Raw genomic sequence first — 16,525 nt, forward strand, 5'->3', positions numbered from 1 at the left:
TACAAAGCAGAGGGGGGTGCGTCGCTGTTGATGCATTGCTTCAAGGAGGAATAGTCATTCTCCTTTGTCGTGTTTTAATTCATTCAGCAATCCTCCATCTCTTCATCTACTCCTTTCCTTCATTCTTAGCCATCTTTCTTCTCCTCTGCATGGCCTCCACTTGTTCTGCTCCTGACCGTGTGCTCTCCACCTCATCAGACACTGTGTACATTTAAGTGCGTGTGCATGTGTGTGTGGACTGAACCCCTGATTCCCAAACTCCCCCCCCACCCCTCTAAGCTCTGTGATTTGTGCTGAGCCTTGGACAGACCCTGGTTGTCGAAGGGCAACACTTAGGGGAACAGAGCTTAGACATGGTAAAGATGTGGCTGTGGTGAAGGGGACAGCAGCAGCCTAAAGGGAGGGAAGGGTCTATCAGTGTGCCTGAATGCTCAGCACACATACACCTTTTTACACACACTGCCATAAAGAAAATATTTGTTTGCTTACAGATTTCTACATTTTTTCATTGTGTTCTTTTAAATGCTCAAAGATGATAATAAAGAAAATCTAAGTAAAAATGCTGATTTCAAAGCACAAGAGCTGTTTGTGCCAACCCAATGTGGAGGAGGAAAAAACGGCTCCTAAACCTATTAACTGGTTTTGTCACCCTTGTAGTCCTTTCCAGAATGGCAGAGTTTAATGACTTTCTTATCTCTTTTTGAACTGCTTTAGATCAGAGCACTTGTTGCCCTTTGGAGATCTTTGAGCCCAGTTGTTATCAGACAGGCTCTTCTTAAGTGATTTCTGACTGTACACAGGCGTAGATGTGTCTAGCAAAATTCATCTTGGCTTTCCAAAGAGAATTGATCATACATTGGCTCTGGTGCAGGGGTTTAGGGTGAATTGAGGCATTGGTCCTTGAAGAGGCTCTCCTATCCCCTTTCCTGACTGCCTACTATCAAAAATTGCAACAAAAAAATTAAGATGGCACTATTGGTTCTATAAAATACCTTAAAGAAAAAAAATGATCATCAGCTATTTTTAATAAAAAAAAAAAAAAAATGAAGGTTGTTTGTTTTCCCTAATGGACTAGGTTGGTTTGATGTTTCTTTCTCAGTAAATGAAATCATCATTTTGAATCATTATTTTATATTTTCTCAGATTATATATGTCTGATCATCCGAGTTAATAAGAATGAGTGAGGCTTCAACTTTTACATTTCAAAAGGGAAAAAACTGAAATCTGTAAGCAAACAAATAATAATTTTTAACAGCACTGTGTATAAATTTACAGTGTAGAACGGACTGTACCTGCCTAAACGAGGTTCACACCAACACCACTGACATCTCCCAACCTTCACTTTTCCCCTTTCTTTCCCCACTGCTCTTTTTACACTCTTATTTTTCATCTCTCTGGTGTCTTTCTTCTTCCTCAACAATTTTTCCCTTTCTTCTATTTTCTCCTTTCCTGCCTCTCCTCCCACCCACAGAGCCTTCAAAGAGCGACTCCAATGCTGGCGTTGTTGCAGGGGCAGTTATTGGCTCCCTGCTGGCCCTCCTTTTGGTCGCAGCCCTCGTTGCCGTGCTCGTCACCCATAGCCGCAGGCAGCAGCAGGGTTACCGGGCCAACGGCGGCAGCGACATGAAGACCCGCATATTCGGTGGTGGTAAGAAGGCGAGCAAGAACGGAACAAGCGGAGGAACGGGGAGCGGAGGCATCACGGGTGGTAATAGCAACGGGCCCGTCTACATTGATCGCTCGCCCAACCAGGGTCTGGGAGAGAAAAACAACCACCACCAGCCGTTCACCATGGGCGCCCGACCCGAGGTCGTCGCCGGGACACCCACCGCCCAGGACATCCTGCTGAGCAACGAATTAGACGAAGCTGAGAGGAGGAAGTTCGATGAGATGGAGGAGGACGAGAGCTACGACCACTTCTCTGGAGGAGCCCCAATCCTGCAACTGCGCCCGCCTCCCGAACAGGATCATATGATTGGAGATTACATAGATGATGACATGGAGTCACAGCGGGATGGCTCCGTCATCTCTCGGACTGCAGTTTACGTATAGAGGAAGAGGAGGAGAGCATATAGAGTAGGAGTATGAGAGAAAAGAAAAGCAGGCTTTGGGGCTCTTATATTTGTCAGATTGAAGAAAGCAAAAAAATACCACTTTTATTTTTGCAAGCTGATTTTAAATGTATCTTAATATTAATCAGAATGAAGTCCCACAGTGAGCAGGACTGGAAGAGGGCATATGGAAATCTATTTTAAGAAGCGTCAACAGAAAATCAGACTGGGAAAAGTGCAACATCTCTCTCACCGCTTCAGCTATGCTCTCCCCATTGCTGGGATCTTGACTTTCAACTGACAGACTAAAAGAGAAAATACACAGTGTGGGAGGAGGGAAATTGAATCATAATACAAGCTTGGCTATACAGGCATTTCACTTGCATATTCACTCTTAACTTCACTTAAAAAAAATACTGTGGTTGTCGAGCAGTTCCATGTTGCCTGTAACTCTGAGTCCTCCTGTGGGAAGCCTTTTTGTTTTGGTAATGTGTTGTGCTGTAACATCTGGTGTGTTGGTGTGTTAAAAAAGAGACAGAAACCATCAGGTGTATTAGAAGATGTGAATGATGTATTTGCTTCTGTTCATTCTGCTCTCTCTGCCTTTAAACTCTCCACTCTGTAGATCAATGCCGACATCGGTCTCTTAAGGTTCGAAGAGAAGCTTTTGGTCCTTTTTTTTAATCCTCCACAAATAGAAAAGTTTATGAAGTTATCATTTACAACAACTTTTAAATTGAAATTTTGCATGAAAGTTTTTTTTTTTTTTTCTGTCGCTTGAAGTTAGATCCTGGATAAATGATTGAGGTGTAGCTGATGTGACCCGTCGAAGGATGAAGGAAAGGATGCAGGAGGAGTAGAATGGTGTTAGTCCCTTTCTTTTCTCTCATTTCAACCTCCTGACAGGAGGAGCTTGATTGGTAATGAGCCATGAAGTTGCTCGCCTAGCCGGGACCAACAGATTGCGGCACTTATCGTTTATGATGTGGCGTTTCCGCTCTATCCCTTGCCACCAGGAGCACCCTCCTCTCTCCCCATTCTCCTCAGAGTTTATTGGAAGGTGTGATTTATCTGGGGCGGTGTCGAGGTCACGGCCATCGAGATCAGGGGGAGTATTTTACCGCTCCTGATCCATCTGATTCCCCACTTACTTGACTCCAGCCCATTCTGACACACCAGGACTGAGTAATCCACCTAGAGTAGCCACATTTCCCAGCCCCGCCTTTCACACTTTGCTAAATGGCCGGATGTAACAGAGCCTCCATAATGCCATAGCAGTAGATAAGACAGATTTTCAATAAGGATCCTATATTACTTTCCATTAGCGGATGTTAGATGTGGCAAATTGATTGGAAGACTTAAAATGGTTTGCTATTGATGGGGAATGTGTGGGGAAATGGCCCTTTATGATGCAGGGGCAGGGCTTATTTTCTTCACACGGTTACTTCATCCTTTTAATGAGCCATTGGGGCTTCCTTTTAAAAATGAGATTTGATGGCTACTGTACTGCCTTTAAGGCTCAAGGTACATTTGCATGCATCTGGGTAATTGTGATAAGAAGATTTTCTACTCATGAGTTTCCCACCCTTCTTATTGACTCCCCTTTGACCTCCTTAGAGGAAAATCAAGTTGGTGTAATTTAAATTGATATCAAGGCCAGGTGAGCTCTGGGTTGGCATTTTTGAGGGTGTCATCCGTTCAAAACCAGCTTGACCTTTCACCAAAGGGTAGATGGATGTGATTGCCTCCATTTCTTATCATGTCTCTTTAACCTCAACCTACTGATGCAGGGAAATGCTTCAGCACACGTTAGGCATGGACTGGTGGAAGGATTCTCAGGACCTATTGAATTATTAATGCACATGAAGATTACGAACATGATGGAGGTTTAATGAAAGAAGAAACGCAGAAGTTGTTTCTAGTGCTGCTACTATAAAAACCTCCACCTTTTTAATTTTCAGTTAAAGTGAAGGATTTAGGAATAATAACCCCCAGGCAAAATGAAAAGCAAATCCCAAAAAATGTGTAGGGAATTTTAAAAATCATTAATCACTAATTAATAACTAGGATATAATTTTCCTAATTATTATATTCAATGTATTTGGGAAAAATTTTTTGATCCACAGACCTCAGCAAATTCAGAAAATATCATATTAAAGAATTTTGATGAGAGGAGCTTTTTTTTCCGGTTAATATAAAATGTTTAAGAAGTTTTCATTACTTGTAGGCGAGCGACTATGATTACAGGCTTCTTTTAGCTAGCTGACTGATGCTGTGCAGCAGCAGGTGGGGGAGGGGATCTGCCATATTACTGTATGATATATATGCAGCTGGAGAAAGAGTCCCTCTGGAACATTCTTATTGAAAGGACTTGAAACTTTAGAAACCATATGAAGGAAGACATATTTATTTATTCTGATACTTGTAACTGGCCCATGCCAGTTTGTTAGCTTTTCAAAGTCTCAACTTGTATTCTGGCAGAGAGAGAACAGGAAACGCAGAAGGCTAATAAAATGTTGACAGCATTAAGCATTTGAGCATCGTCTGGCAGATTGTAAACCAGTGTGTTCAATAGGATTATCATCTAATGGCCTTAGTTTATGCATATATGGGTGAGTAACAGCATTATTGAACACAGCTGACTTGTCACAACCACATCATATATAAAAAAATGTATTACTTTTTTTGCACTTGTATTTGTCACTACTTTAATGAACAATATAAGTGTGAAACTGTTTCTTTGGGGGGTAAAAAAAAAAAGGTTACAAAGGAGAAACAAAACACTATGTACATTTAGGTGTGAAGTATCTGTGTACTATATATGTAATCATTATTTTTCTCGTGAAAATGTACATATTTCTGAAACTGTAAATATCGGATTGAAGGAGCCCGTTTTTACCCGCAGCAAGGAGGTCAGAGTTCGCCTCGAGTTCAAATGTCCCAGCAGGCTTTTAGAATGTAGATCAATTTAACGACGTAATGAACTCACCAACCTCGCATCACCTGAGGTTGATTTTTATATCTACGTGTTTTTGTTTTTTCAAATAGCCTGCGTTTTCACATAAGCACATACCGTTTCTAGCGTCTTTGCACAGGAAAAAAAAGAAAAATCACATTTATCTGGGATTCCTTCCTCACCCAAGTCATGCATCTGAGCCAGCTTCCTGTTGGTGCGCAGCAGTTAGTTGGGTTTCCTTTCCTGGTGACACTATCCCGACCCAAACTGTAACCTGAGTGGCCGTCTTCTGCTGTTGTTTAAAAAGCGTAAAGCTGCAGATATTGTGAGTTTCAAAGGTGCGCTTGCTTGCACACATGCACAGCTGCTGTACACGTATACATTGGCAGGATGTGGAGAAACAATTCGCCCACACAAACTCCCCACATTCGCTCTCATTATGCTCACTCCCACAGCCAAACTGGTGCAGCAGACGCCTCATACCTGACAAGTCTGCCATCTTCTGACATGAGCCCACACATAGCCACACAAAATAATCATGAAAAAAACAAACAATAATAAAACAAAAAGGCATCGATGCCGAGATGTTTACTTCTAGATTTCCTCCTCGAAGGAAGAAGCTGCACCAATATTCTGAGCGTTTTTCTCAGAGCATTTTTTTGCTGCTGTTGGGAATATAGATTCATTAAAATGCCACCAACTCCTGATCATCCTAAATTACTCCTTCCAATGCTTTTAAAAGACACCAGAGAGAGTCACCCTCCCGACTTCTCGTACCCCAGCGTGTCGCTGCCACCCCCTAAGATGCAAACACAGTGACATCCACCTCTTCACTGCAGCAATGCTTGTCAAACAAAATGCTTTTAGTGAACCCTACAATTCTGGCTCGGGTCTAGCATCAAGGCAATGCAGTCAAAAAAATCTGATATTTTCCCCCTATACTCCAAAAAGCGACATCCCTTCGCTGTTTGTTTGGCTCCAGACATCTGATGACAAATCAAAGCCTTAACATCTCTCAGCTCACTCGCTTACCGACAAAAAAAAGAAAAGAAAGCAACAACGTTCCTGTGTACATAGTATAAATATATAAATATGTAGCAGAGGAAAAAGAATTACTAATTTATGGTGTCACATTTGTGTATTACTCAGTGACAGCAAGCATGAAGGATTTCTTTTCTTCTATTACAGTCTCCTCTCTCTTCTGTTATTTTGCAGTGCTTTATGAGTTATGTTTTCTGAGTGCTTTATTCTTGACTGCTGCGCTGTGATTGCTGCCAAATCTGGTGAATTTAAACTGTATACACATATATAAACACACACACACACGCCACAACTACGCTATAAAACACTCTTAACCCAAAATGTGCTTTTATTACTATTGACTGCTCTGTGTGGATGTTGTTTTAACTTTTTTGTATCTTTTAATTTTTGACTTTATTTTGGTCTGAATTAGGATTGTTGTCATTATTATGTCATGTCTTTCTATATTTTTCTTTTTCGTATTTGGTTCATATTAAAGACTTCCTGGTTTTTGAACTGTTTCTGTGTTGTTGCTTTCTTGTAAGTGTGTGGGTCCCTCAAACCGCAGGTTAGCAGGATGAGTTAGGACACAGATTAAAAAGAAGCGGCACTCATTGATTCCTGCTGATTAGATTTATAGATAAATTGATCTAGATATGAAGTGGCCCCTCGCTCTCTTGTCACAACGTCCCCAGAGACGAGAACCACCCTCTATATTTTCAACTCCAATTTCCTGGTCTGGCTGCTGGTCTCGTTTCAGTTTCGATAAATCTCTGTGTATGTCAACAAAGGTGTGATAACGGGCTTATGTAGGGAAAAAAAAGAAAACTGAGCAAGTGTCGGGGAAACGGTTTTGCAGAACAAGAAACCTGTGTTGAAGGATTTTAACAGTCTGTTTAGGGTTGCTGATAAAGATAATGATGTTGAACGGGGGATTTAGTTGCTGATAAGGATTTCACTTGTTAAGCATCGAGGGTTTTAGAACGAATTACTTACAGGAAAGAATACAACAATATAAAATCAGGTATAACTCCAGTTTTAGATTTCAAGGGAGACTTTTGGTGCTTATGTAAGCGTAACTCATGAGAATATTTTTATACAAGTGTAAGCAGTTTCCCAACATTACCTTCATATTGTGTAAATATGAAGTTAGGATCCACTGGGGGTCAAGCCATCAGGTCTAGTTTATTTTGACCTGGTGAAGAAACTCCTTTTATATCAGGTAACTTCAGCATTAAATCTTCCAAAGTGCAGGATGCAGCTGAATAAATGAAGTTTTATTTAATTGACCAACAGCACGCTGCTCTATTATTAAGCAGCTTTTGCAACTTAGTACACCATAATAATAACAATAGTTCTCTCATACTGGAGAAATTTACCTCTGCATTTAACTGATCCCTTTGGGGAGCAGTGGGCTGCCATTGTGCGGCACCTGGCGAATAGTGCGGGGTTAAAGGTCTTTGCTCAGGGTCCCAGAGTGGCAGTCTGTGGGAGTGGGGTTTGAAGTTGGACCTCTGGATTCCAAGTGCAATGCCCTAACCACTAGACCACCCAAAATATGCCTCTACTTTGCCATGATGCACTGTTTTTAGATGTTGAGGGCTGCAAAAATGGTCGCAGACCAAATCTGGCCCACTGGCCTCAAGATTGACCCATTATGTTTTAGCCCACTGTTTTGATCTAAACAATTCCCTCACAGCTCTGGTTTTGCTTATTAGGGCCTACACTGCAAAAACTCAAATCTAAATAAGTTATTTTTTCTTTAAAAAAGTGATTTTTTTTTTTTTTAATTGGGGAGGGAAGTGAGACACTTTGCCAATGGAACATGTCAATTTACAATTAAAATAAGAAAAAACAATTGCACTATTTTAGGTGCATATTGTCTAACTATCTTATTTTAAAAGTGAAAAAAAAATAATTTCATTGGCAAATCCTTTAATTTACCTACACAAATGAATAGTAGATAAACTTAGGTTTTTGCAGTGTATTAGCTTTTTCTGATTGATGCCTTCCTTCACATCATATCCAAAATATTGAATATTGTTTTAACACGGGTTTAAACTTCCCTATCCCTAAACCTACCTGCTTTTTACCTTGGTCTTAGTAATGCTGTTAGTTCCCTAATGTTCTCTAATACACCTTTTAAGCACAGCTGGATTAATACTCAGATTAAAATTATACATTATGACTATAGACAATGGGTTCCAGTAGTTTTTTTTTCAGGGTATCACACTAAAGGAGCCAGAACACAAGGTGTGCACTTTCTACTTTTATTTGTAAAGAAAGTTGAAAGCTGTATCCCGTTCCTTGCATTTCACAGTTGTGCACTTCTTTTGTGTTAAGACACGGATGTTATGTGACACAATGGGAAAAAGTTCATGGAGCCTGGATACTTTTTCAAGCCACTATTACTTTATTCCATTTCTGCTCCAGAGTACTAACTTTAAACTGAAGCAACTCCAGAAAGTCAGAATTAATGTAGCGTATTCACAATGGCTTTTACTTGCATCAACATTAGTTGAAATGTTCTAACTTTGACTGTTTTCTGCAGTTCATAATTTATCCGTTTACGAGCAATGCAGGATCCAAAAGTGGAATTCTATCATTTCAGAGATTACATCACTCAGTCTTACCATTGCAGCGTAAATGAAATGCTTCATATGATATTGAGGTAGTTTTTATAAAGTCGCCTTTCTCTAACAGGATTAGAGATGTAACAAATTAATCAGCATGTCAGAAGCTGAACCTTTTTGTTTATACAGAATTAAATGTAGTTCCCACTATTTCCCAGTCCATGGCCATATCAACCAGTAGCATGTGTGTTAAAGCTTGTTCATTAAAAACCAGAACTGGCAGATAATTTATGCATATGATATAATTTTCTGATGGAATCAGACTATCAAAGGACTTGCAGCATATTTTTGTTTTAGTGTTATATTTTCTTAAGATGGCAAACCAGACTGATGATTTGTAGCACTGGGTTAATTCTACAAATTATCAATCACCGTCTGCTTGTATCCAGTCGTTCCAGGGAAGAAGAGACATTCAGCTGAACTTTCCAAGCTTATAGAACAAAAAGAGACATAGTCTCCGTTATTCAGGTTTAGCCAGCCTGTAACTAAGAAGGCACAAACATATTTGCTACCAGAAGATGGACAAAGTGCTTCTTACTGTTCTTTCACTGATGAAATTTGTAGATTTTGACTAAGCTGGGAGAACAACACCTATGTGATCATCCTCCTGAACTGCCATGTATATTTCTTTGTCCCACCCTAAACGATAATACTGCATTGAGATTGGCCGACCCATTTGGTGTCTTTTATTGAATGATGGGTTGTTTCTTCTGTGGGCAGTCAAATACAATGAGAATTCAGCTTGCAGAAAAGGTTTATGTTCCTGGAAATCAAGAATTTAAATAAAAAAAAATTTGACCCGGTGACTTCCAAGGAGGAAATGCATCATCTATAAAAACCCAAATCAGTGCAAATGTTGCCAGCCGGGTGAGAAAGAACACGCGTTACTCTTTTCAACACGAATAAATAATAATTTCCCAATCTTGAGCCTAAGCCCTGAGAAAAGACTGGAAGAATGTGTAGGTGGAGCTTCAGTAATTTTCCTGCAGGGAGGCAGTCTATGTTTTCAGGTGTGTGTGTGGGGGGGCTGATATGTGCAGGCTGAGCTGAAAGCTCAGTGAAAGAAGTCCACCTCTCAAAGGCTGCATTGTTTGAACTCTGACTAAACCGGTTTGGTAACATTTTAACAGCAGGGCAAGTAGCAAAGAGGTCTGTGTGCTGGTGCTAGCATGCATGCATTCATGCCGCTTCCCCTCGTTTGGTTTTAACTTTTATTTCACACTCCCCACTGAATAATGCCCTGTTACATTCTGGTGGTAACAACCCAGTAAGGTGACAGTTGGTTAGGGGCGACTTTGGCAGCACGTCCTCGATATTTGCCTGGTGCGTTGATGCAGGGGTGTATCCGTGTTTCGTTCTGGCCTCTTGTCACAGTTCATTTTTGTTGCAAGCTTCTTCTGTCAATGCAGCCATTTACTGCAAGTCCAGCCCACCATCTGGCCACTCTAATTGGTTTGGATATGAGGCTGGTGAGATGGAGAGGACATGCACACAGACACACTCCAACTCTTTGATATATATTTTTTTAATATATGAAAAAAAAACCTGAGTGCAGCAGCAGCAAAGCTTTTAAGCTGCGACTTGTTATAAAAGCCCATACAGCAACTTGGCTTTTCTCTTTTTTTGAGTCTCTTTTCAACTGAGTAGGTATACACAGCATGTGAAAGCTCTGACCACATAGTGCCAGACCCACTTTATTTGAGCTTAGGGGCAATTAACCTGAATCAGAAGCCAAAGTGACAGCATCTACACTGCTATCAAGATTAGCTTACAGACAGGAGACATGGTTTGGTGCCCTATAGCACTGGAGCCTTCTGGCTATAGCACTACAGCATGAATGCATGCAGAAGAGTGTGTGTTCCAGAAAGGATTGCGTTGTGAGCATGTGATTACTTCAGACAGGATGTTTGTGTGTTAATTGAAGTGAATGTGACTGCTTGACACATGCATGTTTGTATAAGGCTTTATATTTGACTTTCAGCTCCAGCGGCTACATCCACAAGGCTGATTAAACATCTGTGTGTGTATGTGTGGATACGCAAAGGCCCTCTCTGGTCTCTCTCTGCAAATAACTACAAACGCAACGCTCCTCATTTAACCTCTCACCTTACGGCTCCAGACCCGAATAATAAATCGCAGAGTCTGTGATGGATGGCTGGGCTTGTTTAGTGGATATCCTAAGCGACGGATGTAGTGACCTGAGTCTTCACCAAGATTAAACCATGTCTACCTCTAACCTCAATTATGAAAGGTTTTTGCATATTTTTAATACCCTTTATGGTGTTTGTCTTTTCTTTGCCTGCGGTGAATGTTTAAAGTGCCAGATGTGTGTCTTATGCTAAGTAGGGGAGTTTTGGCAAGCACAGTCCTTTCAGTAGGGATGCCACTAACTGTGGGTGTGCAGGGAAGTTTCTACTCTAGTCATTATTTTGGTAGAGAGGGCATACCATCAAATATCACAAATCTTTATTAACCTTATTCTATACGCTAATAATAAGGTCATTTAATACATGACCAGAAGCCTGGCCAATGCAAGGTCTAGATTTCATCAAGTAATGGAAGTCATTTATATTCTAATTTCAGGGATTATTTTTAAGAAGAGGAAAGCCAAAAGTCTTTTTGTATTTTCCGGACAAAAAGTATTCACAGCAAGAAACATGACTTTTGACAGATGTGGATGAACTGCATCAACGTTTTAACATGTTTGAATGAAAAAGAAGGATCATTAATTGTCCTAAAATTAAGCTTTTAAAGAACATTGGCAACTCTATTTGTTTTGCAACTTAAAATTTATCAAAGTTACTTTTTGTATATCTCTATTTAAAAAATATGCTTTAACTCTGGGTGTGTCCTCTTGCTCCTGATCTAGACATATTATTTTAGATTTCTTTGTCTCCATATATATGAGGAGTATAATTAAAAATCTGTGTGACTTAATATTTATATATGACCATTAAACAGTCTGTAATATTTATCAATATACCAAAGCTCTGAAAAGCTCGACACAATCCACTTCCTGTTAACTAATGTTCAAAAGTTTGAAAAGTTTTAGATTCAATATAATGAATATTACAATTGTGTAATTTTAAGAGTGCGGACAGAGATAAAAGGCAGCCCTCCTCTCTACTGTTAGGCAGCCAACTTAGCTACTAGATAAAGCAGCTCGGCTATTTATCAGCTTTAATAACCTGGTAGAAAGAGCAATAGTAACTGTTTGAATAATGCAAAAATAAAGAACCTCAAATTATCACCCTTAATCAACTTTACATATTTATCAAATAGCTGCAGGTATTTTAAGTTTTTGTAGCAACGGTTGGTTTTAAACTTTAGGGAAACCATGATACCTTGAAAGTGAGGTAGATTTACTTAATGAAGCCAATATAAATATCTGGATTTACTACAGCCTTTCCTTTAAAGTTCATGTAAACAAAACATGTAACATACTCAAGCTAAATATAGCAAATTCTTGTTCAATCAGGAATTAATTCAATTCAGTTTATTTATATAGCGCCAATTCACAATACAAGTCATCTTTACAGTTCATCAGATCATACAGTCAAATTGATTCAAAGTTTTCTATCTAAGGAAAACCAGTTGATTGTATCGACTCATTGACTCAAATACAATCCCTCACACTAAACAGGCTTGTAGCGACAGTGGAAAGGAAAAACTCAATTTTAACAGGAAGGAACCTCCAGCAGAACCAGGCTCAGTGTAAGTGGCCATCTGCCGAGGCCGACTGGGGTTCAAAGAGACAGAAGCAGAGATACAAAAAGCAACTGTAAAAGGCGGCCTCGTCCAGGAAACACACAGCCAGGCAGATGAGCTCCGAGCCAGCTCTCATGTCAGAGGATGGGGAATTAAATGTCCCCCGAGGCAGCAAAAGATTATTTTAAATGTTATTTTTAGCCAGCTTAATTATCATTTAACCACCTGGTCAGAGATGTCAAATAATACAATGAAACTAGTGGAGGTATTATACCAGCAAGCCATTATGGTTACGGATTTTTTTTAAACCAAAACATCACTGTCATATATCAAATAAGCAAGGCTTTTTTTAATTGGACTGACCTGTGCAAATTTTCAGATTTATTCTTGATTTACAAAGTCACTCATAATTTAGACCCAGCTGCTCAGAGTTCATCTATCAGAGAAACAACTGTGGGCGTGTGACCAGAGGCTCTGTAAGAGGAGAATGTTTTTCTCTGAGGAAGAGCACCTTTGGTCTGTGGGCCTGGTCTGTGAAAGGTGCCAGAGGAAATCAGACAAATATCAACATAAAAGGCTTTCACTAAACATCTGAATAAATGGCTTGCTCATCTGTATACACTAGTGAGACTACATCTATTGTGCCGTATTTGTATATTGATATTTTGATGTGGTGTATTGTAGTGTCTCTGTTAACTTAGCAGCAGTGTTTTGTTTGGTTGTTTTTTTGTTAGGATCTGTCTAGTTTAATCCCTGGTCCTTACTGTGTGTCGGCGCTGTACTTCTATTCTTCTATTTCATTGCCTTTTTAACATCATGACCAGGGGACTACAGATAAAAAAAAATAGCCTTTAGCTAATTCTGGTTTTTTTAACTCATGAATTATCATGTCATGTGTTTTATTCACTTGCACTGCCCCCTTTTAAATAAATCATATCATATCAAAAATACATTGCAAGTATTTCACACAGATTCTTGTCTATTTTGAACAATCAGGTATTTTTAAAACAGGGTAATTCTCTTTTCTAAAGACCACTTCACCTCAGTTACTGGAAGCTCTGCTTGGGACTAGAATGGAAAAAAAAGAAATCGAGCTACATCAACCTTACTCACTTTTGAGTGTTTCCATTTTGATAGAAGACTGCGGCAATAAGTTAAATTTGTCAACCTTTAGTTACCCTGCCAATAATTGCATAAAGTTGGATTATTTTCCAACAGAGAACCAGTTTTGAAACTAAAATAGAGTTGTTGTTTTTTCCCCAATTTTCATGTTTTTTTATATTCAGCATTGCTGAATTTGAGATTAGACTGCTGGGTGCTCTGGCTACCACTAGAGCAGCAGAATTTCTTTCCAAAGTAAACAAAGCCAAAACCAATCTAAATCTAGCTAAGCTAGAGACGCTTGAAGATCTTGAGGAAAACCATAGCACTGTGGACTCTGCCCTTATCCCGCTCTCTCCGTGGGAGGCTTTTTACAGCGAGGATATGGTTTATTCAGTAGAGGAAGGTTTGGACGTTTGCCTACTTCAAATTTCTTGGTTTGGAATGACATTTTTTTCTGGGCTTGCTGCCACAACAAGAGACTCTTTTATAAAGATGCACATACAAATCAAAAGCAGTTCTCTAGGAACACATGCTCTGGTATCTTTACATCACCGCTAATAACTTCTGCAATGAACTTCATTCATTGTGAAAATCAAGTAGAATTTTAACCTTTTGACTATGAGAATCTATAAAATAACCATGTTCCTACTGCCTGCAGCTATCATAACAACAACTCTTTGGAAAAAAGCTGATGAGTTACTTCAACATTTAATTTCCCTTTGGGATTATTTAAGTATTCCTAAATATGATTATATTTCGAACATTCTGTCTTTGAAAAGGACTTACCAGCTTTGCATTGTACAAAATGTAAAACCAAGACAGAACTTTGAAGCGTTTTGCAGAACCAAATTATTTACTTGTCGCAAAGTATTTTATATGTCTGTCTGGTTTTCGTGATGGATGTAATTTTCTCAAAAGCCACACCTGCTAGGCACATCCTTCATATGTGTCTCTTGTATAGTATGCAAACGGGTTTACGCTTCACTTGGGGGAGTGTTGGTCTAGTGGTTAGAGCAGTGCGCTTGTGCTCTGAGAAGGTTGCAAGTATCCAGTTCCTTCCCTACAGCCTCCACTCTGGGTCCCTGAGCAAGACCCTTAACCCCACACTGCTCCCCGGGCGCCCACAATGGCAGCCCACTGCTTCCCAAGGGGATGGATCAAAATGCAGAGAAGGAATTTCCCCATTGTGGGAATAATAAAGGGATTTGCATTACATTTTACACACTTCATGCTTTAAAGTTTCCTTTTATGTCCTATAACTGCTAAGATAGTCCCTCCAACAGTGTTGAGCACGGGTAGGAAAGTTCATGCTAAATCTTTGCTTTCCCACCACATACAGGTTGTCACCTGTTGTAGTCATCGAGGATTTGTCTTGTGTTGGTTTTAGATTTCTATTTTCTAAACCTTGGTTCCTTTGAACTGAAGTCTTCTTTTAGCAACACTGGCTGAAGTGGAATCGGGAATTAAAATCTGACTCATCTGATGGAGCTTGTGACTTTTACTTCTATTTTGTAGTGTATAATTTTAAGGGGAGGAAATTTTAAAAGAACTTTAAAAGCCTATTTGAATATGTTTCGTAGAGTCTCTAAAGAATGACTGACGGGAGCAATGGCCCCTGTGCGGTTACAACAGATATCTGCTTACGCAACGTGCACCTTATTCATGCAGTGCACAACACAGACAAAACCTCTGCTTTAACAGAGCTTGATTTTCTGGAAAAGGCTTGGTTAATCATGTGTAGGTAATTAACAGGATGTGGTGACATACCTCCCTTGATGACTGTCTAGATGTAAATAGTTCACAAGCATTTTGACTGATATCAAACAGCAGTTTAACGTCTGAAGCGTTTCCCGTCCAGACCTGATAAGAACTGAAGAAGTAAAACCTAAAGCAATTTGGTCTTAATTAATCTTAATTTCATAGCAGTATTGAGCTTTAATAACTTTGTATTTTAACATGAAAACTTAACCTAAAAAAAAAAAATGTATGAATTCCTAAACATTAAGTTACACTAAAGAAGGTGTCCTCTTGTAAATGATAAGGCTAAAACAAAATAGCATTTTAATTGGAGGTGGAGTTTGTAAGCAATAAAACCTGTGAAGCTGGCAGGTTTGTTTCTGGCTGCTGAATGCACCTGATGTTTTTCCCATCATGCAATGTTCTATATCCAACCTTGCAATTTGAGTCTATGGTGTCAAACTACTGTTAGACATTTCCTTGTTGGAATGGGATGAATTATTCAAAGATCTCCTTATATTACTGTCTGTCAGTCTAATACAAGAGCACTCTTTTATTATACCTACACAGACTGTTTTATTCTTTATGGGATCATTTTTGCTAGAATTGCTTGTTTAATTAGATTTAAATAACTGTGAAAAAAAAACAGAACAGATCTCTTCACTGCCTTTGCCAATTTCACGCAGTCTGAGTCAGTTTGTGACAAATTTGGGGGTTTGCTCATCGCTTGTGAGTCAGAATGGGAGAGTAATTGGTGTGCATGACTAAAGCAGATTGTAAACGGGGCTTTAGATGGTGTCTTTTTCTAGTAGTTACTTTATTGGCACAATAGAGATACTTGATATGTGTTAACCTTTTCTGATCATATTGATATCTTAATGTGACTTTTTCAAATTATTCTAATTATTTTATCTTTGGAGGTATATTGTTTTTCCTTTACAACAAAAACAAGGCAGCTAAGGAAGAGAATGGTATTATTTTGTCAGTTATAAAGTGATGGAGGAGGAGATTGAATGAGCAATGGGGTGACTCAAAAAACTGGCACTAAGTTAAAAGTGTTGCAAAGTTTTTTTTTATGTTCCTTAGCAAATTTTGTGTGCAAGTAAACACATTGAGAAATAATGCGCATAAAAGATGAAATAGCAAAACATGTTTTCCAGGTCTGACAATTATACTGTAGTCACTCGATGAAGCCTTCCTTTTCTCCCGGCAACTTTGCAACCAAAATAGTCTACCCCACAGTCCAGTCACACAGTGATAAGAACGAAAGTTTGTCACTTGAACAGTTTTAGTCTTTAATTTATAGATGTTGAAAA

General features: G+C 39.3%; 1 protein-coding gene across 2 annotated transcripts in view; it reads left to right on the forward strand.

The window, feature by feature from the left end:
* pvrl2 (poliovirus receptor-related 2 (herpesvirus entry mediator B)) overlaps positions 1-16,525 on the forward strand; it is a 117,399-nt gene that overhangs the window by 62,533 nt on the left and 38,341 nt on the right. The window contains exon 7 of one of the 2 annotated variants that reach the window (XM_015370768.1): positions 1,472-5,155. The exons of the other annotated variant lie outside the window; for it this stretch is intronic. Coding sequence (XP_015226254.1) covers positions 1,472-2,052 — 581 coding nt within the window. The 3' untranslated portion in view covers positions 2,053-5,155. Of the gene's footprint in view, positions 1-1,471; positions 5,156-16,525 lie in introns of those variants that run through there. 2 annotated transcript variants of the gene reach the window in all.

Source organism: Cyprinodon variegatus, unplaced genomic scaffold (genome assembly GCF_000732505.1).
Source record: "Cyprinodon variegatus isolate N-32 unplaced genomic scaffold, C_variegatus-1.0 Scaffold48, whole genome shotgun sequence".
Taxonomy (NCBI): Eukaryota; Metazoa; Chordata; class Actinopteri; order Cyprinodontiformes; family Cyprinodontidae; genus Cyprinodon; species Cyprinodon variegatus.